Source organism: Biomphalaria glabrata, chromosome 12, assembly GCF_947242115.1.
Source record: "Biomphalaria glabrata chromosome 12, xgBioGlab47.1, whole genome shotgun sequence".
Lineage (NCBI taxonomy): Eukaryota > Metazoa > Mollusca > Gastropoda > Planorbidae > Biomphalaria > Biomphalaria glabrata.
Genome location: NC_074722.1, coordinates 22,732,812 through 22,755,726, shown reverse-complemented (window position 1 = coordinate 22,755,726; position 22,915 = coordinate 22,732,812). Strand labels below are relative to the sequence as shown.

At 32.2% G+C, this 22,915-nt stretch overlaps 1 protein-coding gene across 3 annotated transcripts in view; it reads right to left on the bottom strand.

Annotated features, from left to right (window-relative positions):
- The window catches only part of LOC106072752 (GATOR complex protein Iml1-like), a 48,154-nt gene extending 25,542 nt beyond the window's left edge, over positions 1-22,612 (bottom strand). For all 3 annotated transcript variants that reach the window (XM_056006289.1, XM_056006290.1, XM_056006291.1), the window contains exons 1-23: positions 22,439-22,612; positions 20,922-21,009; positions 20,326-20,375; positions 19,779-19,864; positions 19,155-19,238; positions 18,968-19,017; positions 17,471-17,540; positions 16,850-16,990; positions 16,340-16,409; positions 15,622-15,694; positions 15,144-15,337; positions 14,703-14,837; positions 14,209-14,270; positions 13,795-13,868; positions 12,367-12,445; positions 12,206-12,245; positions 11,090-11,198; positions 9,809-10,017; positions 9,166-9,381; positions 8,593-8,690; positions 8,092-8,165; positions 7,882-7,967; positions 4,537-4,638 (exon numbers count right to left, since the gene is read on the bottom strand). In XM_056006289.1, the coding sequence (XP_055862264.1) occupies positions 4,537-4,638; positions 7,882-7,967; positions 8,092-8,165; positions 8,593-8,690; positions 9,166-9,381; positions 9,809-10,017; positions 11,090-11,198; positions 12,206-12,245; positions 12,367-12,445; positions 13,795-13,868; positions 14,209-14,270; positions 14,703-14,837; positions 15,144-15,337; positions 15,622-15,694; positions 16,340-16,409; positions 16,850-16,990; positions 17,471-17,540; positions 18,968-19,017; positions 19,155-19,238; positions 19,779-19,864; positions 20,326-20,375; positions 20,922-21,009; positions 22,439-22,484 (2,236 nt within the window). In that variant the 5' untranslated portion in view covers positions 22,485-22,612. The remainder of the gene's footprint in view (positions 1-4,536; positions 4,639-7,881; positions 7,968-8,091; positions 8,166-8,592; positions 8,691-9,165; positions 9,382-9,808; positions 10,018-11,089; positions 11,199-12,205; positions 12,246-12,366; positions 12,446-13,794; positions 13,869-14,208; positions 14,271-14,702; positions 14,838-15,143; positions 15,338-15,621; positions 15,695-16,339; positions 16,410-16,849; positions 16,991-17,470; positions 17,541-18,967; positions 19,018-19,154; positions 19,239-19,778; positions 19,865-20,325; positions 20,376-20,921; positions 21,010-22,438) is intronic.
- Positions 22,613-22,915: the final 303 nt, after the last annotated feature.

Genomic DNA, 22,915 nt, shown 5'->3' with positions numbered 1-22,915 from the left:
TCGAGGCTCCAAAGTCGACAAACAAACTCGCTTTTCATCGTCTATTGTAAGAAGTCTCTCTCTTTTCTTAGATTTGATTTCAGTCAATGCTGAAAATCCAAACTCACAAAACCATGAAGATGCAAATGGAAGAATTATTTTGAATGCTTTTAAACTGATTGCAGGATATAATTGTTGATTGAAATTCAAAACACATCCAGGCTTTTCTCGGCAAAACTTGACTTAAGATTTGCATCATTTTTTAAATCAATGAGCTGCTCTTTTTCTTCAGTTGTAAGATTTGTAGCTTCATTGTTTCCAAATGTAGAGCTGACCCATCCATAGTCATGACTTCCAACTGTTGGAAAGTAATGCTGCAATGCTGACTGCAGGTGTTTCAAAGTGTCCAGAATTTCGGGGGTGATTTCTTTATTTGAAGCACATTCATTGTAAGTAGGAAAGCAGTCATTTCGAGATCTTACTTTGCCACAAAGACAATCAATTTTTCACCAAATGATTTCAGTTTTGATGATGCAATGATGATGGTTTCTGATGGTCCTTGAAGACAAATTCAATGAATTTAATTTGTCAAATAAATCAGAGAGAAATGTCACCTTAACCCACCAGATCTCGTCATGAATAGAAAATCCAAAGTCTTTTTTTTCAGCCTCCAAGAATGAAATCAGCTCAGCCTTGAGTTGGATGACACGCTTTAACACTTTTCCCCTGGAGAGCCAACGAATGCTGGTGTAATACAGGAGACATTTGTAGTCTGAATCCATAGCTTCATAAAGTTCTGAGAAAAGTTGGGATGCAAGCGGTCGAGATTTGAGGAAGTTTACAACTTCAATCACTTGATCCAGAACAGACATCAAATATTTTGGCAAAGATTTGAAGGCAAGAGCTCTGTGGATCATGCAGTGAACAACTAATACATTTGGATTTTCTTGACGCACAAGAGTGACGAATCCCTTTCTATTTCCCAGCATGGAAGGACAGCCATCGGTGCAAACGCTGACACAGTTTTTCCGCTGTAGTTTGAATAGCAAAATGTTTTCGTTCACCACTTTTAAATATCTTCGCCTTTGGTCGTAGTTGGTAAGTCTTTGCAAAATAAGAATTCGTTGACACATTTTTCATCCTTTATGAACCGAATAAAAGCTAGCAGCTGGGCTTTACCGCTAACGTTAGTGGATTCATCAACTTGAAGAGACCACAGCAGAGACACTTCATCGTCACTCACGTCGAAGGGTTCACAGATTTGATCTTGTAAATCTGACAATAAGTCTTCAATTCTGTGCAAAATAGTACCATTTGACAAAGGAACTTTTTTTTTAACTTTTTCGGCGCATCGGGTCCAAGCATAGTTTCAACAACTATTGCTAAAGCTAGTGCAATGACTGATTTAGCCTCAGTGTGTGCTTTCTTGCATTTTGCTAACAACTGAGCAACCTTATAACTTACAATCAATCCCTTTTCTGGCAGATTTAGGTAGTTCGTAAGTTTCTTAGCTTGTTTATTTTGTTGAGCCATGATGTTTTCAAAGAATTCCTTCGGTTGCGCTTTTACAGCTGGATATTTTGTTTCCAAGTGTCTCTTCAATTTGATTGGAACAAGCGCCTCATTCGAAAGAGTTGCATTGCAGATCAGACAGAATGGCAATGGAGCATCTTCAGGTCCAGAAGATATAAAACCATATTCGATGTAATCTTCTTTGTACCTTCCTTTGGTTCCTTGCTTTTCATTTAAAGCTTTCTCAGTTTCATTCTTGCTAACGTATTTCTCCATGGATAACAATGAATGATGCTTATTGATAATTTGTTACTATTAGTATACACCTACACAATTTACACGAAACACATCGCTTATTATTATCGTTACCAATTCAAGAACTGCTGTTGTCTGCTAAGGCGGCCTACATTTGAGTCATTATAATAATATATGTATAAAAGAATATTTCCATAACCTGAAGAGCTAACACCCCTTTCCGTGACTATGGAGTGCTCCACTTCTATTACTGGTCATTGCAAGTGGGAATGTATGTCATCGGAACGTAAAATAAACATTTAATAGTAGGCAGACCTGTGTAACGCTGCACGTGTGGCGTTCTGAAAACTCCCACGGCACACCTGCAAATCTTCGGCGGCACACAGTTTGAGAAACACTGATCTAGATCCTGGAGGCTTTTTCGCAGTCTGTAAGTTTTTATTTTTAAATTGCAAACATTAATATAAAAATAATTTTTTGTTTTATAAAAAATTGCTGTCTGCTATATAAAAAGGGCATGCATTCCTTTTTAATTCTATACTAAATATATTATTTTCTAATAAAAAACAAAATACTATAAAAGCTTAATCAAAGCATTCTTTTCACTCCGAAAGGCAAAAAAAAAATTTATTCCGTCCAAACATAGAAAATAATTCCAGAATCAAAGAGTTAAGAAAAGTCAGTCAATCAAATAGTCATCTAGTAGTATGGCAGTCAACTTAAGAGAGAAGCCAGTAAGTTAACAAACAGTCGATCTAAAAGAGTAGAGAAGTCATATTTGAAGTTTAGGCTCAAGTCTGTATCAAGTAATTAAATCTAGTTGGATATAAATAAAATAAATATAATAATAAATTTTAAAATTATGTAATTGATGTGCACATTGTGTATTGCAAGTTGTGTGAATTTTATTTATCTATTGTATTATGTTCAAAGTGATTGGATTTACCTTACATCATTGATTCTATTTCATCCTATGTATAGCATCTAAATAAATGTGGTATTCAACATTGAGGAGTTAAGTTACTGTATACAAATAGTTCCGAATAACACTCTAAGAAGACTTACACTCCATCCTGCAATTTATCTTATGTCAACTCATTCATTGACATATATAAATGGCAAGGCATTCTGTTTAAATTTTATACAATATAAAATAGTAAGAGACACACAGTATGAAAACTATATGATTCAAATTCAAGGTCCTTTTTAGTTCTCTAATTTTAATACCTGAGAAAACAAAAAAACAGTGGTCCAACCAATAAACCAAACATACATGGAAGAAGAATGCTGGTAGCAATGCCTTATAAAAAAAAGGCCTATTACTTTCTCTCCCTTAAATTGAAAGCCTATAGTTACTGCTTTCAAATTTGTAAAACAAACAATTAAATCCATTTCTAAATCTACATTTCTAAATAAATTGGCCACCAAAAAAATCTACTAAATCCTTTGAAAAATGTATCTAAATATTCTAATATGATAAATAATAATGACACTGCAATACCATCCTAAATCTAAATTATCAGTGAACTTCCGACCAAACACACCTATATCTTTGAAAACCAAAGACTTCTAAAAAATAAATAAATGCATGCAAGTAATAGAAATTAAACACAAATATTACAACTCATAATTATGAAAAGACAAATGTTTTCTTGGTGATTTCATTTTATAGTTTATTTCATATGTTTAAAAAAAAGATTCCTGTTCAAAGTGTCAGAAAAAAAAAAAGGTTGCTATTTGCCTTCAAATGAAATAAAAAATGAGATACAACAAATACTAAACTGTGAGAAAATTTCCTTCAGCAAGTATGTCACAAAATCTGTTTATGATTTGATTCCCTCAGACACAATTCTTTCAAACTTTGATTTGATTCACTCAGACACACCTCTTTCAAACTTTGATTTGATTCCCTCAGACACACCTCTTTCAAACTATGATTTGATTCATTCAGACACACCTCTTTCAAACTTTGATTTGATTCCCTCAGACACACCTCTTTCAAACTATGATTTGATTCATTCAGACACTCAAACTTTTATTTCTTCATATGCTAGAGTTAGTCATTTAGTCTTCAAATGGATTGAGTGACAACATTGACTATATGAACCAGTAGCAATGTTTAAGATGAAAGAATGTTTGTGAATCATGAAGAAGTAAAGATAGTATTAGACGACAGAGGAAATGGGAAATGGATTTTCCTACTTTCATATTAGATCTAAACAATTTAACCACAAAAAAAAAAAGTAGGTATTAATTTAAATATCATTTCATATGTTTCTTGTTCCAAAATGTACTGTAATAAAGTTCAACTGCATGATAATGATCAAACCAATCCAACATGTATAATCATTAGAAAGCAAGGGACAAAATCCAGAAGGCTATTTGATAACAAGACAGTCACATGCTAATAAGGAACTATAAAACAAGAACTCATTGCAAACTTAAATAAAACATTTTTTTAAGTAAGGAATGCATTATTGTAAGTTTAAATTAAAATCAATAATGAACTGAAATGATTTTAGAAAACTAATATTCAAAATGAAAAGTAACACTATAAATGTGGTGTATAAAAATAAGACTAATGGTTATAAACTAAATTGAACAGCACAATTTATTATCTGTTTGGATTTTTTTCCTCCCTAAATCCTCAGGTTCTTCTCATTGTCTGGATTAAACTCATGCAAGATAACACAATGTGTTTAGTTAGACCTAGCACAATTCATTATAGCTTTCAATTACTGGATTAGTAACCATTCAGAATTTAAAGCACATTAAAATATGTGGACTTACCTGTAGTCATATCTGATGACCACTCCTGCTCACCACCCTTAGATGAGCCAAATATCTGTATTTTGTTACTCAGAGTTGACTTAGAACTTTGCTGGCGGCGCACTGAGAATGTAGAAGTCATCAGAAATGTCAACATGTAGGTGAAAGCCGTTAATTAGTTTTGTTCATTCTATCTGTCCATCTGTCATGTTAAAATCTTAAAAAGTAAAAGACCTATAAAAAATCCAATTTAACTATATTTTGTGGTATGCAAAGTTTTGCAAAGTTAGGAAGATACTTTTCAGGGAACTCCTGTAGCTGTTGATGCAGCTATTGTGACTGACTCTGATACTCAGCTTCACTTCCTGGTTGACAAACTATCTACTGCTTGACAGAAGTTTGGCTTAAATATTAGTCAAAGAAAGACTAAGATACTAGTTCAGAACACAAATACTGCACCTAACATAACTATTAATGGTCAACCACTAGAAATTGTTGACCATTTTTGCTATCTTGGCTCCAATGATATCCAATGATGCTCTACTGGATAAAGACATTAACCAAAGCCAAAGCAATGGAAACCATGTCACAGTTGCAGAAAAGAGTGTGGGACAACATCTTGCTGACTAACAATACTAAAGCCTTAGTCTACCGGACCTGTGTGATGAGCACTTGGCTCCACGGAACTGAAACATGGTCAACCTACTCATGGCAGGAAAAATAGCTGAATGTCTTCCACCTCCGATGCCTAAGTAGGATCTTTAAAAAAAGGTGACAAGGTAAAATTACCAATGAGGAAGTGCTACAAAGAGCAGGGTGTGTTAGGACATCCACTGTGTTATCAGCAGCAGATACCTTGGCTGGCTTAACCACGTTCATAGAATGCCAATAGGTCGACTCCCACAAGAATATCTGTATGACAATCTAACAGAAGGCAGGAGAGCCGCTGGTTGCCCACTTTTACCATATAGAGATGTAAAAAAATCGACACTAGAAGCTGAGAAAATGTGGCACTGGCTAGATCCACATGGAGAAAAAGAATATAAAGAAAGGGTTCCAAATAACAGATGCCATACAAAACAGTGGTAGAAAGAAGGTTGAAAATGCAATGATGCCTGGTGATTACATATGCCCAACCTGTGACTGCAACCATGTATCAAGGATTGGCCTCTTTAGTCACAAAAGAAGTCTCTCGAGACATAAAATGCCACAGTTAAGTTTTGGTGAAATGGCTACTGTCTTTACGTTTTATTTTAAAAACTAAGTATGCAAGCCATGTTTATCATAAAAATACACCTCTTTTAAAAAAATAGTATAAATTTAATTTTTAATAAAAAATAATATACAATTTGCTTATTGTAAAAAGAAAAATGCTATAAATAAGTTTATATATATATATTTTTTTTTGTTTTCTGGTAAAATAACAACTTGAAGTGGAAATAAATGTTTACTTTTTTATAAAGGCTAAGAATGCACATTGTATGTAAATATCTCACATATTTTGAAATATATTGAAAATTTTTTAGAATTGAGTTTTTAGAGTTTTTATACACCCTGGTCTGAGCAGTGGCCTGCAGTGTGTGGAGAAGGAGAACTATTTAGTTACCAAAGAGTGTCAATTTAAGAAAAGCTATGGCCTATAAGTCAGGTCTGTCAATCCATCTGTCATGTTTTTATCACAAAATACAGAAAACATAAAAATCTGATTTCACCATATTTTAAGGCTGGAAAGGTTTAGGTACAATGGCTACTTTTTAATCATGCTATTCTCATAATTGATAATAAATTGCCCCAGATTTTTTTCAATGAAAAACAAATTTACGCCACATGATTATTTAAAATCCCTCTTCTACTATATATATCAACAGTTTTTTTATGCAAAAACTTCAAAAAATTTTGAAATCAAAATAGGTTGTTCCTGTTTTGTTTTCAAAATGGCTCTTCTGCATTTCTTTTTTACATTTAATTTTCTAGTTAAAACATCACCAAGTCTCATAATCAAAAAAAAAAACTGTCTCTGATTTTTTATGAAAATCAAATTATACCAAACGATTGACTTATTTTACATTTGATTTTATTTCTAAAATGTAAAAAAAATAAAAACAACTTATTCTCAATAACAGATTGTTCCAGATTTTTTAAAGGAAAAATTCATCAACACCAAATAATTATTTGAAATTGCACTTGACACTTATATTTAATTTTCTCGCCAAAACATCCAGAAATCTCATTAACAATCATATTTTGTTCTGGATTTTTTATTTTAAAAAATCAAGTTAAAAACAAATTAACCTGAAAAAATTCCAGAAGTCTAATTATCAATAAGAACTTTGATTTCTCCCTTGTTTAAAGGATTTATTTCAAAAGCTTGAGAGATGATATTTTCAAGTTTCATAAGTTGCTTTTAGATACAATGGGGTAAAATGCTGCAAGAAATCATGTACTAATGTTTTTTTAGCCCTCATTACTCGCACTAGTTTACAGATGTTTTGGTCAAAGCAGAGCGACTTTAGCAAAATGTTTTTTCTGCATTTAATTACATAGACCCTGACAATTTCAAGAAAATAAATAAATGTCATTTTCAAAATAAAATTTATATATATCATAATAATAAGGCTTGTGTTCCAGTCCAAAGATAAAGGTGGAGTGCATTATTTCATGTGACTACACAATCCTAGCTAAGATCTACATAGTTTGCCACATCCATCACAGACATAACTGTTTGCTAGTGGTTAGTTTAAGTTCTCTTTTTACCTTCTATGTCTGCCCTCTGCAGTAAATTGCTTTTGTTGGTCTCATATTAGTAGTCCGCAGCCCACATTCAAATATATAAATATAAGTATAAAATAGGTTGTTCTGTTTGTTTTTAAGGGAATAACAAATTAATACCAAATGATTGTTTGAAATCTCTTTTCTGAATTACATATTGCATTTACTTATGGTCTAGAAGTCTCATTATCTATTCTAATTTATAAAGGCTAAGAATGTAAATGGTAAATACATACCATGCACATTTTTAGAATCTAATTGTGGTTCACCTTAGAAAAGATCTAGGACTATGTATGTTTTCATTTTTTTTCAAGCAAAACAACATTAGCTAGAATATTTCTTATCCATATCTATATATACTGCCTCTGAGTTTGTGTGATAACACAAACTGTCTTTCTAATCTTCTTCTAGCAGCTTACACAATGGTTTAAGTTTCACTAATCCATGGGAGATTTGATGACTGTATTGTAATGTCACCTACAAATGCATGAACATTATCCAAACCTTCACATTTCTATTTAGCTATACTAAATCATGGGAAATAGGCAGTATAAATACTTGACCAACTAAATAAAACAAGTGTAGTTGACAACATACAGTTCGAGTCCATGATATTTCTCCTCACATTGCTGCTGGTACCATGATCTGACCTTGACACTGGTGACTCTGGAACACTTTCCCCACTGAGAAAATAAATACATTCACTGAAAACAATCAATGGACATCAAAAATAACAGAGAAGAAACTTGTTAAGTTTTACATTTAAAAAACCATTACTTAATTTGTTGAAATAAACTAAATACTTACGCATGACCAGGTTCAGAAGAGTCCTGGCGAAGATTTTGTTTCTTTAGGCTGGTGGTCACTGTGATGACTGGACTCTTAGAGAATAAATATTTAAAAAAAAACAACAACTTTATTCTAATAGTTAAATAGGAAAAACAAAAGACCAAGATTTTATTTAATAATAATAATAATCTTTATTGTCCGTAAGGAAATTTGTCTTACAATTTGTGCATTACACCAGACAAAACATTATAACTATAAAAAAACAAAATGTACATTCACACAAGACTCACTCATAATTTACATGTGAATATATCAGATTGTTTCTATTTAATGATTTGATTGCCAGGGGAACAAAAGAGTGTTTGTTTTTACTATTGGTGTCTTGTATCTCTTTTGTGATGGTAAAATCACGAAATCCTGACCCAAAGGGTTATTTTTTATTTCTATTACTATTTTGACAGTGTCTATAATTATATATTTAATACAAAGCCAACTTGTAAATGAAGCTAATGAAATTACCTTGACCATTCCTTTCTCAGACCAAGGGAAATCATTTTCTTGCTCATTGTGTTCTACTGAATGAATGTGCCGAGCTTGCATGGCCATTCCTTTTTGATCTGTGCATGCAAAGATTGACAAGATTTTGAGGCAAATTACAAGAAAGAAAATAATTAGAGAGAAAAAAACAAACCAGTTAAAAAATTCAAAAGAAAAAAAAAGTTTTACTCATAAAGGATTGTAGGAGGTCAGAAAGAAAACCTAGCTCACTTGGAGGAAAAAAGCTGAATAAAACCTAATTTTCGTTACTTAAAGATGTCCTATCTTAAGATCTAAGTATTTATTGTCAGAAGCACCAAATACAAAAATGTATCCAAAATATCTAGTTGACCAAATTTTGATCAAGTAGAATAACCTCTAAAATATATTTTTTTTAGAATAAGAATAAGATAAAGATTTTTAGGTTTGGAAAATTAAAGTACTTTATTCAGGCAACACATCATTCTTAGGCAGCAGTTACAGTTATGAAAGGATTCTCTTAAAAGATATTAAATTGATCTACAACACAACTATCATAAGAAACAAGTCACTAACCAACAGGAAAAGCATGAGCCCATCTCCTACGATTGCTAGTCATCTTAAACTGAAGCCTCGATGGGGCAAAAGGATTAATTAGGGCTCTGTGGGGGCGATAGTTTTGGAGATGACGTGAGTGGCCCACTGGTGAACCTGCACTTCCAACAACTGGTCGCTGCAGAAGAAGCTCATCATTTTCTGAAGATTCATATGAACTTTTGCTTGCTTCCCTTCCTTTAGAATGAAACAATAAATATACAAATGTCAAACTGAAAGTACCTGGAGCAAATAAGGCTAATAGAAATAATAAAAATATTTTTAGAATATAATTTTTTCTAAAGATTTTTTAAAAAATAAATGGCATTCATCAAACCTGTTTATTGTGTCTGTCAAAATTTGTAAGTTTGCATTTAGAGAAATTGTTTCAATCCATTTTATTCAAAAACTGATTTGTCTTTTAATTAATATGAAATATGCTAGTCTAATTTTTTTTTTTTTTTTTTTTAAACGTAAAAACCAAACAAAATTTTATGGAAAAGAATTTAATAGTTTCAAGAATTATGAAGATGTGAGTTGAACTATAATTTGATTGATTACAGAACTTGCTCTATTAAAGTTACACAGCAATTAACAATATGGGGGCATGAATCTGAAAACCAACCAAAAAAAAAGGACATATCCTCAAAGGAGCTTCTTGCACTGGGAATAGTAATAGGTGGAGAGGAAGGTGGATGGTCACAAAAGTAAACAGACACATCATCTGACTGATGCCTGTCTCTTGGCTTCAACCTCTGCCTTGCTTCTTCAAAGGTCTTTGGGATGGTGCCACGCCCACTGCTATGTGAAGATGCACCTCTTTTTAAACTAACGCTAGACAAAAAAAAAAGAAAAAAGTAGAATTACAGATTAGACAAGTGTTTATATTTACTATCAAGAGTATTTAGCTATAATATAAGCTCATACAAATATTGTTGGAATGACATATTAATAGAGATTTTTAATCACAAGAACAAAGTAAAATAACTTGTACAAAATGGCTGAGTAAAAATTGGCATGGAATTCCAAGCATCACTTTTGTACTTGATTGTTAGATATTAAGTATATTAAATCTATTAAGTGAAGCCATAACAAAAAACTCCATTATAGAAGTACTGATTGTTTTGGGAGCATAAATGGTGGTTGGAAAGGATCCCCCGTAAGTTTATGTGTGTGCCAGATGCCACTAGAAATTTAGGCACACCTTAAAAACTAAAAACAAGGAGATAAAATATTGACATGGTGTATAAAAAGACACATAAGCCCCCAAGGAAAGAAGGATTTCAGATTTGATTAAAACCAACAATTTTATATAAGACAGGTTGAAGTCTACTTTTAATAAAATTGAGGATTGCTTTTTTTGTTTTGTTTTTTTCAGATATGAAAAAAATGTCTGGTAAAACAAGTTTGAAACTTAACATCTGTTGAATGAAATTAATGGAGTATGATAATAACATTTCAAGAGGAAAAGTCTAAACACCATCCAATCCTATTTCACAATATAAAATAGAATCTTAACATCAGGAGATTCTGATAAGCATTAAAACTGATGTTAACATGTTCTAAGACATTTGTGTACATTCATTAGAATGTCTGTGTATGGAAAAGACCAGACTTATTCAAGGACAAATATTTTATGTTAAGACCTCATTCTGCAAAAAGGAATTTAAAGCTTTGAATGAAGTTAGGAGAAGATGTATTATTGAGTATTAAATGAAGTAAAAATGTTGTAAGTTTTTAGAGAGTAGTGAGTGCATCTCAATCAATTAATCCATTAAGCTCTAAGAAAGATGTTTAAAAATACCTTTTCTAACTAGCTGAGGATTGAAACTAGCACTTTTCTTTAGCTGTGGCATGATACTCTAATAAAATGAAAATAATTGTGTAATTATTGTAAGCAGCTTACGTGTTTCTGGAGGCCATTCCAGATGGCAACTTGAAAACCTGAGCATCATATTCATCGTAGTCTACAAAAGGAATGTTATCATCTGAACTTTCTCTTGGTGAGAAGCAACCTTAACAAAGGTAGGAAGAGGATTAAATTAATTAAACATTTCAATAAGTCAAGAATTGTGTGCACAAAAAAAGCTTAACTCTTTATCTCCCAAGCGACGATAATAGCGTCGGTTGTTTTTGTAAAAGCCGATTAAGCGACGATTTTGGCGTCGGTGCAGTTAAACATCTTTGTTTCGTTCCTATTCTTGGTTAATAATTTTAAATGCTTATATTCTAAATCTACGTGATTTCCGCTTGCAGAAGAGTTCACTGTTTACTTCCTTCAACATGGTTTTAATATTACAGAGCGTTTTGAAAGTCATCTTTTTTTTTGTTTATGCTTGTAATGGACCCGGCCCCACCTGGAGGTCGATCTACTAAAACTTGTAGATCTAAATTATATTCGAATCAACATGTAAAAGACCTTATTGATTCAGTTAACAGTGATTTTGTTTTATCTGTTCTTAGTGATAGTTTTACTATTTAGTGTCAGTGTTAGATCTAGATTAATCTAGATCTAGATTTTAGATCTGAATCTGATAGTTCATAAGCTGATGAACGTGCCACGCCCACTCCTAAAAACTAGATGTATTAGCACAAAGAATACATCTAGATCTAGGCCTGTTTAAACTAATTTGAAAAAAGCAGAGATAAGTACTAAAACAGAAAACAATTTTAGATTTATTCCTTCCAATAAGTCTAGATCTACTTCAGCCAATGTGGTATATAGAGGTGTCAACATGAGCTTACTCAATTCTGAGTCAACTGAGCTTTACTCTACTAGATTCCGCAATTGTTGATAATCTTGTTGATGCAATAAATAGTTATGCAGTCTACATAATAAAAATAAACACTCCAGCATGCAGGGCATCCATTTTTACAAAATGGAAACCAGTTTCTAACTATGAAATTGATAAATTTCTGGCCACGACTACAATGATGGGATTTTAGAATTCTACATTATTGTAAATATTTGCTTTTAATGAGCAACCAGAATCATAGGTGTAATATAAAAAAAAACACTTACTTTTTAATGAGAAACCTTGCATATCTTCTAGCTCCTTCATCTACAAAATAATATAGTGACCAAATGTAAACAATGTTAATGGAAATCACAATAGCTGGTTTTTAAATTGAAGGTAAAAGGATGTAAAAAGTCTCATTATGAGATAAATTTAGATATTTTACCAGTGCTGGTGGCGGTTTAATCCGAGGAACAAAGGCATAGGTGGTATGTTCATGGATTTGAGGTTTGGACATGTAGAAGCTGGGGAAAAAAATGGTCTTTAAAAGAAGTCAACCAAGAAGTCAATTTACAATCAATTTAATACTGAACATTAAGACTCTCTGGTCATGTTTTAGCCCTATCCTGTTGTAACTTTCTCCAACCTGGCACAGAGACAATATGATTGTCTTTGAAAAGCTCTGGGTCTAATGAAACTCATTCCATGTTTTCATTTTAGCTTCAACAAACCCCAAAATGATTGAAGATGGGTGAGAGGAAAATGATCAATAATTACTTTGACAGGATTGGTGACAGTATGACTCAGCCAATATGGTACTGTTTATGAGTAATAAAACCAACATTAGTGAGCACAAAGACCAAGAGTTGAGCAGTGCTAAATAGCATCAATAGCTGATCTTTATGAATAATTAAATAACATGGTCTTGTTATTGATACGATGCTGTTGCAAAAATAATAATAAATACATTTAGTTTTAATCTTTTAGAGTAACAAAGCTGAGCTTACGATATATACTTTCTACTAGATAGAATGAATTAATAGATTAAACAAGAAAAACATAAAAAATACTTTGTTTAACAACAAAGCTTATACGAACTGTAGTTGTATCAATTAGTTTGGATCAGTCGTGTAATTAAATTTGTAATAGAGCTAGACAAACAACAATAAATCTGTGATTAGAAATATTTTTACCAATTGTTTTTGTTTAGAACTATTTGATGCTTTTAGTTTTCTCAATACACTATGATCCTATCACTTATCTGAACCAGTTAAGATAATGGGTAAAGGGAGGGGGGGGGGGGGAGAAAGAAAGGGATATCTGGGTGAATTTTACAATCATCGTTTTTTAAACAAATGTATTTTATTTAGAAAAAAAAAAAAGGGGGGGGGGAATATAAAGTCATGACACAAGCCTCCTCAAGCCGACATTCTAACCCCTGTTTCCAGTAATATATAAAGGGGACTAATTCAGCTTATATCACAATCTCAGTCAAGTACAATTTTTTCCCTCATTTGAGATACAAAACAAAATAAAAGTTAATTAAAAATTGGTTAACTTTTTTATTGATTCTTGAGTTGTCCAGTAAAAAAAAAAAAACAAGCAAAATTTCAGCTTGATCCAAGATTGGGTGTCGGAGAAATAATATGTACAAACTTTTTTACGAGACAGACTGATAGAGTGAAATGATATAAGCTTTGTAAAAATCTAAGCAGTATACTAACCTTACACTTAAATAATAACACTATAAAACAACACTTATTTTAAAAATTAAACTGCTTTTATCATACATTATTATCCAACATTACATGAAGCTGTTAACAGATCTGGTGATACAACACAGTTCTAAGCCAGTGCAGGCAAAAGCATTTACCTGTGATTCATCCAGTGTGGAATATTGTAGTCATCTCCTACTTCAATAGACATGTGAGTCATCTTGCTGTGAAACTGTAATACAAACACACAAAATAATCAGAGTTGTGATATTAATCAGTGTCAGATATTAAAGATTTTTTTTCCAATTAACTATGTAACTTTGGATATCAATACTTTTTTTTTTCTTTATATCTGAGAAGAAATTTTGTTTATAAAAATTGCTAAAAATTGTGTCTTCTGCTTTGGAAGATAAGAAGAAGGAAATCAAGAAGAAATAGTAAACATGAATATAACTACTGAATGTTTTATTGTATAACTAGTGCTTGTAAAAATAATTTAGCTTACAAAATATGCATCAGTGTTATTATAAATATAAACCATGAAAATGTTACTTTTTGTACAGTGCCCATACCTTAAACAAAGGGGCTGCATGTAATGGCTGCTCACCCATACACACCAAATCACTACCTACACCTTGAGAGCAAAAAAAAAGTAAATTTATTTACAATACGTTTCTATTGTGCATACCATAATATGTAAAATAATTAAAAGTTTATAATTAGAGTCTTTTTGTGTGTGACCAGCAACCACTCATTCTGAAATTGTTCATACCAAGTATACAAGAGGGCCCTATGAGAGTCCATGAAAAGATCTTTAGCTTCTTACAGAGTTATCTTTGGTTTAAAATATTATTTAAAAAAAAAGCATCAAACAAAATTGTGACAGTTGTTACTGCAGCTTACAATACGTATGCGATGAGTAGTCCACATTAACAGACAAGAAGAAATTTTTTAAGCAAAAAAATGAGAGGTGGTCAGTGAATCACTGAACACAATATTTTAGCTGCACCTGGAATAATCTAGAAGAGATGTCTTTTGTCTAGATAAGAAAAGTTTATTTATTTACCACAGTCAATGGTTCTCTGCTTGGTGATGTTGGCCAGCTGTCTATCCACCTCAAAGACCCCAGGACCAGGTGTGACCACCACAGACACCTTGCCAGTTCTGTCAAAGTTTCTATCCATATAGTAATTTTCAAATACTGCAACAAATATTTTGTTGAGTTAATTAATTAAAAAGAAATAAATACAAGTTTGAGATTTTAACTAATGTACTCAATGTACATTACAGCACAATCATATGTAGAATACATTCAATGCCTAGGTGGCAGTTTTTCAAAACATTCAATTTCCTATTGCTATAGAATACACAGATGTCTACACTGACATAGAATATGTTTGTTATAAGGTTGAAATGTTTATTTTAGAGTACAAACTATAACAGAACATTTTTAGTAGAATGCAAGACATGTACCCTGACTGGAAACTAGGGAGTTATAATTTCTTACAATTAAGTGACATGTTGAGAGTCTCCAAAAAATTTCCCTGGGCAGCAACAGAAAGACTTGCATTGGGCATTTTCCACTCTGGGAATCTCTCCTTGTGGTAGTTGAGTACCAAATCCCTGTAGCAATTACACAACGTCCGAATCTGTCTGAGTACCGACTGCCACTCTTCATAGCGCTCATTCTGTACAATAACCCTAAGAAACAATAGATCAGTATTAACACATCAGACAAGCTCAACAAAATGTATCAAGCTATTATCCACATAACAGCATTTATTACTCAACACCAAGTTTATAATGATATAAGGTGTTTAATACCACATCAAAAAATGAAATGCATTCGAATTACTCCTAAAAACTATAAGGTAGAGAAATTGCCCATTTAAACTGCAGGTTATTTTTACAACTGATAAAAAGTGTAGGGTATCTTAACTATCCATATTAAAATGGTTTTACTTTTTAAGAAATGAGATGTGCACCTATAATAGTCTTCATAGATCCTGCCTTTGTAATCTATGAAAAGACACTCTCTGATAGCTGGAGGAAATTCATCTGTTAGAATAAATAAAAATAAATTTTGACTTCATGAAAATATTTGTTAAAAAAAAAAGATAAAATTTAAAAACCTAATCATGCAACATATTTTTTTTTTATTTACACTTGAATTTGTATCAGATATTTTTTCATTTAGTCATGGGGATAATATATTATAATTTTGTTTAATTAATTTAAGAAAAGTAAACAATGTCATTAACCAATAGTAGACCATATAATTATTATATAGTTTTAAATATTAAATGAGTAATGAATGTATATTATATATATTATGTATATTAATGCACATAAACTTTAAGCTATGTACACTTGAAGGCATATTTTTCAGTCAATATTGCAGAGCAGAAGCAAGATTAATTCAATGCTGTTCAATGTGAAAGGAAGTTAATAACATTTTTTAAAAACTTGAATAAGAAGAGAGCTTTTCAAGTCTCATTAAAGTTAGAAGATCAACTTGGCTAATCTTTTTAGTTAACTGTGAAAACTGGGTAACTTTTTTTTTAATTTATTTGGTATTATAACAATTAAACACAAAAACCTCCTTTTGCTTAGAAGTAAGATTTTTAAAGCTTGAAATGCTAGTTATTGGGTAAGCCTAGCATACATCTTCAAATCTATTATAATAGTAAAAAAAATAATTACCAATAGATTTGGCATCATAAAATGTCCTGGAAAACAATACTATAGTGACATCATGTACACAGTTTTGTTCCTAAAAAAAAATGAATTCAAATTAAATGTTTAGTTTCATTGGCTATATAGTAGTTATAAAATAAATCTATTGTAAAAGTGAGCTTTAGAAATATATATGTCTTCATTTTGAAACAGCCTTTTCTAATGAAACAATTTCAATAACTCTCATATCAAAAGCCCAAACTTGAACACTCATGACCAAAGTGATAGATATTTTAGGTTGTAGAAAAAACTATAATGAGGCTAAAAGAATAACTGAGCCATTTCAAACACACTTTTAGTCTATCCATCCCTTATTAGTATTTAAAGGAAAATGTTAATTTTCAACTGGGTGCCATAGCTTTACATGTACCACCATACTTTTCATGTCAGAAGAATTGGCAAAGTTGTCAAAGATTCTGTAATGTTAGATCTGTCGTAAAGAATGAAAACCTATCTTCATGGTAATTTACTACTTACCTTCCACTTATCAAACAAATCAGTTAAGAACCCATTGACAGCCTTCTCAAGATACAAATCTCCATGGAGATCAAAGTCCCACATTTCAGTGCTCATCTGGATGAAAATCTGCACAACAGCAGTGGGAGAGCGAAACACAAACTAGAAAGGATAAAAGAGAAATGATGAAACTTTATCTAGACTCATCAGGCTTAATGTTATTAGGAGATTCTTAACTCTTTCTCTCCTAATTGACGACACCATTGTTGATTTGAGTTCATAAAATTAAATCAACATTTGATTTTAAAAACTTTATTTTGTCTTATTTAAAAAGAGCATGCATTCTTCTTTAATTCTATACCACATAAAACATTTTCTGATGAACGAAAATGTTATTGAAGCTTAATTAAAAAAGGGTAGTGAAATACTACTGAGGAAAATGAATTCCGTTGGAATGTTGAAAATAATTACGGAGAGAAAGAGTTAAACCCTCAAAAGTTGTAGACTGTACTGAGTAAGTTGTTATTATGCCCAGCCTACCCCCTCACACAATGACAAAAAATGAACAGCTAAAGGGCTAATAGATTTGAAGCTACTAAATCTCTTCACTTTAGCTTATGTGCAGTGTAAAACATTACATACCCTTGTGTCCTCAGTGATCACACCACAAGTGACATTATCTCCCCTGGCCCACAGTTCATTAATATGAACTCTTAAAAAAAAAATTAATGGTTCATTTTATTAACAAAAATACAGACGTAGTTTATTCAGTGCACATTCAGAAAAGTAATTCTTCTTTCAATCACTATTTTTATGTATTGCTAATTTAAATTCTTATTGAAAAAGTTTTTTTTTTTTTAATCTTTATGAAATGGATTTGATTAAAATTGTAAAAAAAAATTATAGCAAAATATTTCCAAAGAAAGCAGTGAAAAGTATCTTAACAATTACAACATTGTATATATAAAATATGCACATGAGGGCAATAAATAACATAGTATTATACCAACAAGTATCGGTGATAATATTTATTTAAAAAGATTTTACTATTAAGCATTTCAATGGGTATCAAGAAGGACAAAAAGAAATGAATTAAATTTGAATTAAATGTGTAACATCATTAAGTAATAGTTCAACTCTTAATACAAAGATAATACTTCTTCTTCTTCTAGCCAGCTTTATTGCTGCTGAGCTGTGAGCTCTTTGCAGACTGTGCCAGGAAAAAAAGTGTGCTGTTTTCTTCAGTTGTTCAGCACTGCCGTACAGGGTTCCAAAGGACTGTCAATGCCGGGGGTGAAAGTGGGGATAAGCACCCACTTTCCAAGAAATGCTCCCATGGCTTGCGTCTGTAAATGCCTCTGACAGTCAAATCCAGCTCCTGGCCTTCACGTGTGATTTTCCCAAAAATCCGGCAGAACCTGTTCTTACAAACTGACAGGAGAAGGGATGAAAGGCGGAACACTGGCGCCTCAAAACCAGTTTAGCTTCGTGTTGATGGGGCACGTCAGCCTAAATAACGCAACCCATCTAGGAGAGGGAAAACTCAAACTCCAAACCTCCACTCTGTGGCGATACTCCCCCATGTGGGTATTGGGGCTTGGAAATGACCAAGAGAAATAAATAACCCCACTGCCTTTCCATTTGCATTTCACTAAGTGAATAATAGTGGACCTTCCCCCCCTCTAGGTCCTTTTTGACGGAGGTCTGGATTGCACTACACCAGATGGAGGTCCTTGTCTCACTACATTCTAATACTAGATATAAACCCATCATGAAGTGTTTTTTTTCTGGATCTGGTGAATGTGATATCGTGAAGGGGCCTGGATCCAGGATGTGACAATTCCACAGGGCATACCCAGGGCACAGTCCACTTTAAGCTTTCTACTGCAGAAAAGTTCCATTTGGAGAGTTCTATGGATGGCGGAGAATGGACCATTGACCAACCCCACCTTGTCCAATGGATATTCCGGTTACAGTCTTCAGACCTAGATGTTTCTTTTTATGTCAGTATTAGAGAAAATTGCCAAGACCGAAAACTCCCTTAAAATGCGGGGACTATATATTTTTTTAAAAGCCTGAGGAAACACCCAGCCTACACTAAATGCCAAGGAATTTAACAAAGATAATACTGCTACAAACCTTTTCTCAACAAAGTCAATCTGTTTTTTAAGGTAAACACATGTGTTGGTCTGGAAAAATTAAAACATAGAATGAAACATTTTCTGATGCAACAAGAACATTAACTCTGATCATATTTACCACATTTTAGAAATGTAAAAAAAAAAAAGTGTTTGTTTCCGTAGATACATTTTGCCTTCACACTCACCAGTGCTTTACAAAGTCTCCACATATCACTACGGCCAAAGTAAAGCTCTTTGAAAAGAAGTTCAACTAGGTCCAGTCGAACTGTCTAAAGATCAATAACAGAAAAAAATGTATAAAGTGAATTTAAATGTCAAATGTTATAAATAAAAAATAACAACAACCAAACAGTAAAAATTCCAATGTCTGGTCAACAGAGAGAGTACTTTTGAATCTGTGAAATTGGACACACACACATGAACAATGATTTTCTGAGACTATAATCTGAAAAGCAAAATTTAGATGTAAAACATGAATAGAAATGAAATGATAAACCTAAATAGTAGCTAGAACAGCAGACCTTTACATAGGTTATAACTAGATGGAAGAGAAGTCGCAGTAATAATACTGTGAAGTAGCAATCAGATTTAAGATCAAGGGTTTATTTCATTGTTATAGTTTTTTTTTATCAAACCAAAAATACAATAAGAACAAACTATATTGCTGCTATGGATTATGAATAGAATGACTAAAATATTTTCTGTTATCTATTTCTCCTAAAAATAATATTTCTACTTTAGCTATAGAAAATAAATCTTTACAAATATAAACTGAACAAAAGAAAAAAAAAGAATTTTTCTTCACTCACTTCTGTCTCCACTTTATTAACCACTACATTGTGATACTGACGAAGACTGAATGCATTGGCTATAGCAGGTTCAATTATCACTGTCTCTAATTAGAAGAAATTTTTAAAAAAATTTATATTGGATTATGTTATAAGTAAATTTTATAAGTAACCATAAAATAAAATGTATTTGGATTAGGCAACTAGTTTGCAAGGAGTATGGATCAATTATGCTCCTTAAGTATAACTGTACCAAGATTTTTCTAGACCCTTTACTTTATCAATCATAGATTTTACCAGCTTCTATATTTTGACCCCACATTATGTTTATGCAAATCAAGGCTATCTGGTAGGGTCTTATAAAATCCCAGGCACAGGTCATGTGACCTGAATAATAGAGACAGTTGACTTTCTGGTGGTCCAGCAATTGTGTGCTCTCAAATGTGACATAGCTCGTTTCTTCTCTTTTGGTTTACACACCGAAGTGTGACAGTATGTGTAGATAACTTCTTTTTCTAAATAATGTCTGTAATCTATAAGATAAGAAGATATTTTTATAAATGTGTACCTTTTTGCTGAGAGTCATCTGGCAAACTTTTCACTTGTAAAAGAACACGGCTGTGAAAAACAAATATATTGTGTTTTAATGATTCTGTAGCAATCATGTTGTGAAGAATGCATCTAGTGAAATTCCACTCAAGAGTAAAGCAAAGTATATATATATATATATAATATAAAATAATGTTCAATCAAATGTTTCACTAGGATGACCTTCATTAAATTAAACAAATGAATCTTCTTGAATTTGTTTTGTTCCTTTTTTTATAATATTTTTTCATCTCAGCGCTGTTGTATAATTTCAACTAGACATGAACTGGAATTTCCTTAAATATTTTTAGACATTCTAAAAATGACTAAAAAGTAAACGATGTCATAATCATAATCTGTATCAATGTTTACAAATTCTTTGAATTTGTATTTAGTCCAGCCAAGCTGGCCAGTGAGTAAATTACATTTTCTAAAAATAATTTCGGCCACCCATTATTAATTTTAAAATTATAGATTGGAAGCATAAATCTATTATTATTATGTATCAAAAGGAATCAGTTTCATAAAAAACATCCAACATCAGCAAACAAACAGGCCTAAACTACAGCCTCTTACTTCCACTCATCTTCAGGGTGGTAGACTTCTAAGACATCACCAACTCTTACATCTGGGAAATCCTTAGCAGAAATCAAAATATCTTGATCTATAATTCACAAAAATAAAAGATTATAATTAGTTTGAATAATCTAGATGCTTATAAAATGTTGGTTATATGTTAACAAAGCATTTCATTTTCAATCAGTTAAAACAATGTAGGTGTTGCAATGCTATCATGTTATAATTAAAGAGGTGACTAGTTTTGACTAAAGATCTAGATAGATTTTTAGAGTCTAGATTCAATTTTAGAATTCAGACCTTATAAATTACAGATGCTACTTCAAAAGAGAAGACTTAGAAGGTAGACAGAATATTGCAAAGATCTGTATAATTTCAAGATAGATCTCAACTATAGTCTAATTAACAAAACACCTTGGGACAACAGAGAACTTTGCGAGGCTCTGATTCTATAGAGTCAGAAGTAGAGAAAGCAATAAATTCACTTAAAGGTGCAAGTCGCCTGGAATTGATAACATACCTACAGAACAAAAAGAATGGACCCAATTTAATTATTCCACTGCCCAAGAAAGGAAACACTTGAGTTAATGCCAAAACTATAAAACGATTAGTCAGACACCTGAGCAAGATAATGATAAGAATAATTCTCAACAGACAGAAAAGAGGCTGAGGAAATCCTTTCTGTAGAACAGACAAACTTTAGAGAAAGTAGAAGCACTATTGAAGAAACATTTTACATCATACTGTTAAATGAAAAATGTCTTCAAGACCAAAAAAATTGGTACACAACTTCATTGACTTCAAAAAAAGCTTTTGACTGGGTTTGGCATGATGGCAAGTGCTGAGAGAGTTCAACATAGATAAAAAACATCAAAGCCCTTTATAAATCAAAATGCTAATAGCACAGTTCTTCTGAACAACCAAATAGGGGACAATTTTAGGAAATCTATAGAAGTGCTGCAAGGATGCGTTCTCTCCTCAGCTCTTTTTTTACATATTTCTGGAGCATATCATGATCAAAACTCTAGAAGGATTTACTCCTAGCTGCACTAAGCCCATAACCCTTCTCCAGGAGGTAAAAAAAACATCCACACCTCTTAATATGAGTTTGACCTCATCGTGAACTTTGCGTTTAGATCTCAAGGAAAAGGAAGCAACTTGTGTTGGAAGTGAAGAAAATAGTTTTATGTCTATGTATGTGCAATGGCAGTACTTTTGTAAACATTCAAATAAAGGAAGTTTTGTTAATAATAGTTGTGAGCTGATCAAGAGCATAATACACCCTACACTTTACTTAAATTAGTCTAAGTCTAGTATCTACTGATTGATCTAGTTCTAAATTCTAGATTAGATCGTAGTCCTAGTGACTAGAATACTAGAATGACTAAGAATGACTAGATCTAGATCTACTCTAGTCCTAGACTAGTCAGCAAGTCAAAATATAACTTATACTTATACTAGTTATACTATACTTATAATATATTATAAGAACCTCCTCTACGACTAGTGTGACTTACTTTTGGGACTTTTACTGGTGTGAAATAAAAGCTTGAAAGTTTTCATGATAGCATTTCATATGCTTACTCTGACTAGAGTCTAGAAGAGCAGTCAGTTAGCAGAGCTGACCAGCTGACCAGTAAACAAATATTTACTATCAGCTGATAGTCTATAGACATAGATCTATATAGGTCTATATATATGAACTGATAAAAGTTTGTTAAGAGTCTCATCACAGGTAAAGCAGTAAAAAAACAAATCGACTATCCGAATCACAGACCTATACACTATACAGATCTTTGATCCGTTTCTATTTTAGAGATCATTACTAAATTACCTTCACCTTCAATCGGATCTAGCCATTGGTCTGTTTAACAGTTGAAGTACCAGTATGAACAGTCGAGCGTTTTTCTCCATTCCTCCCTGTCTTTTACCTTGAATAGAATCTCTTTCAATGACAGACCCATTCATTCTTTTATGTTGTCTTAGAACCCATC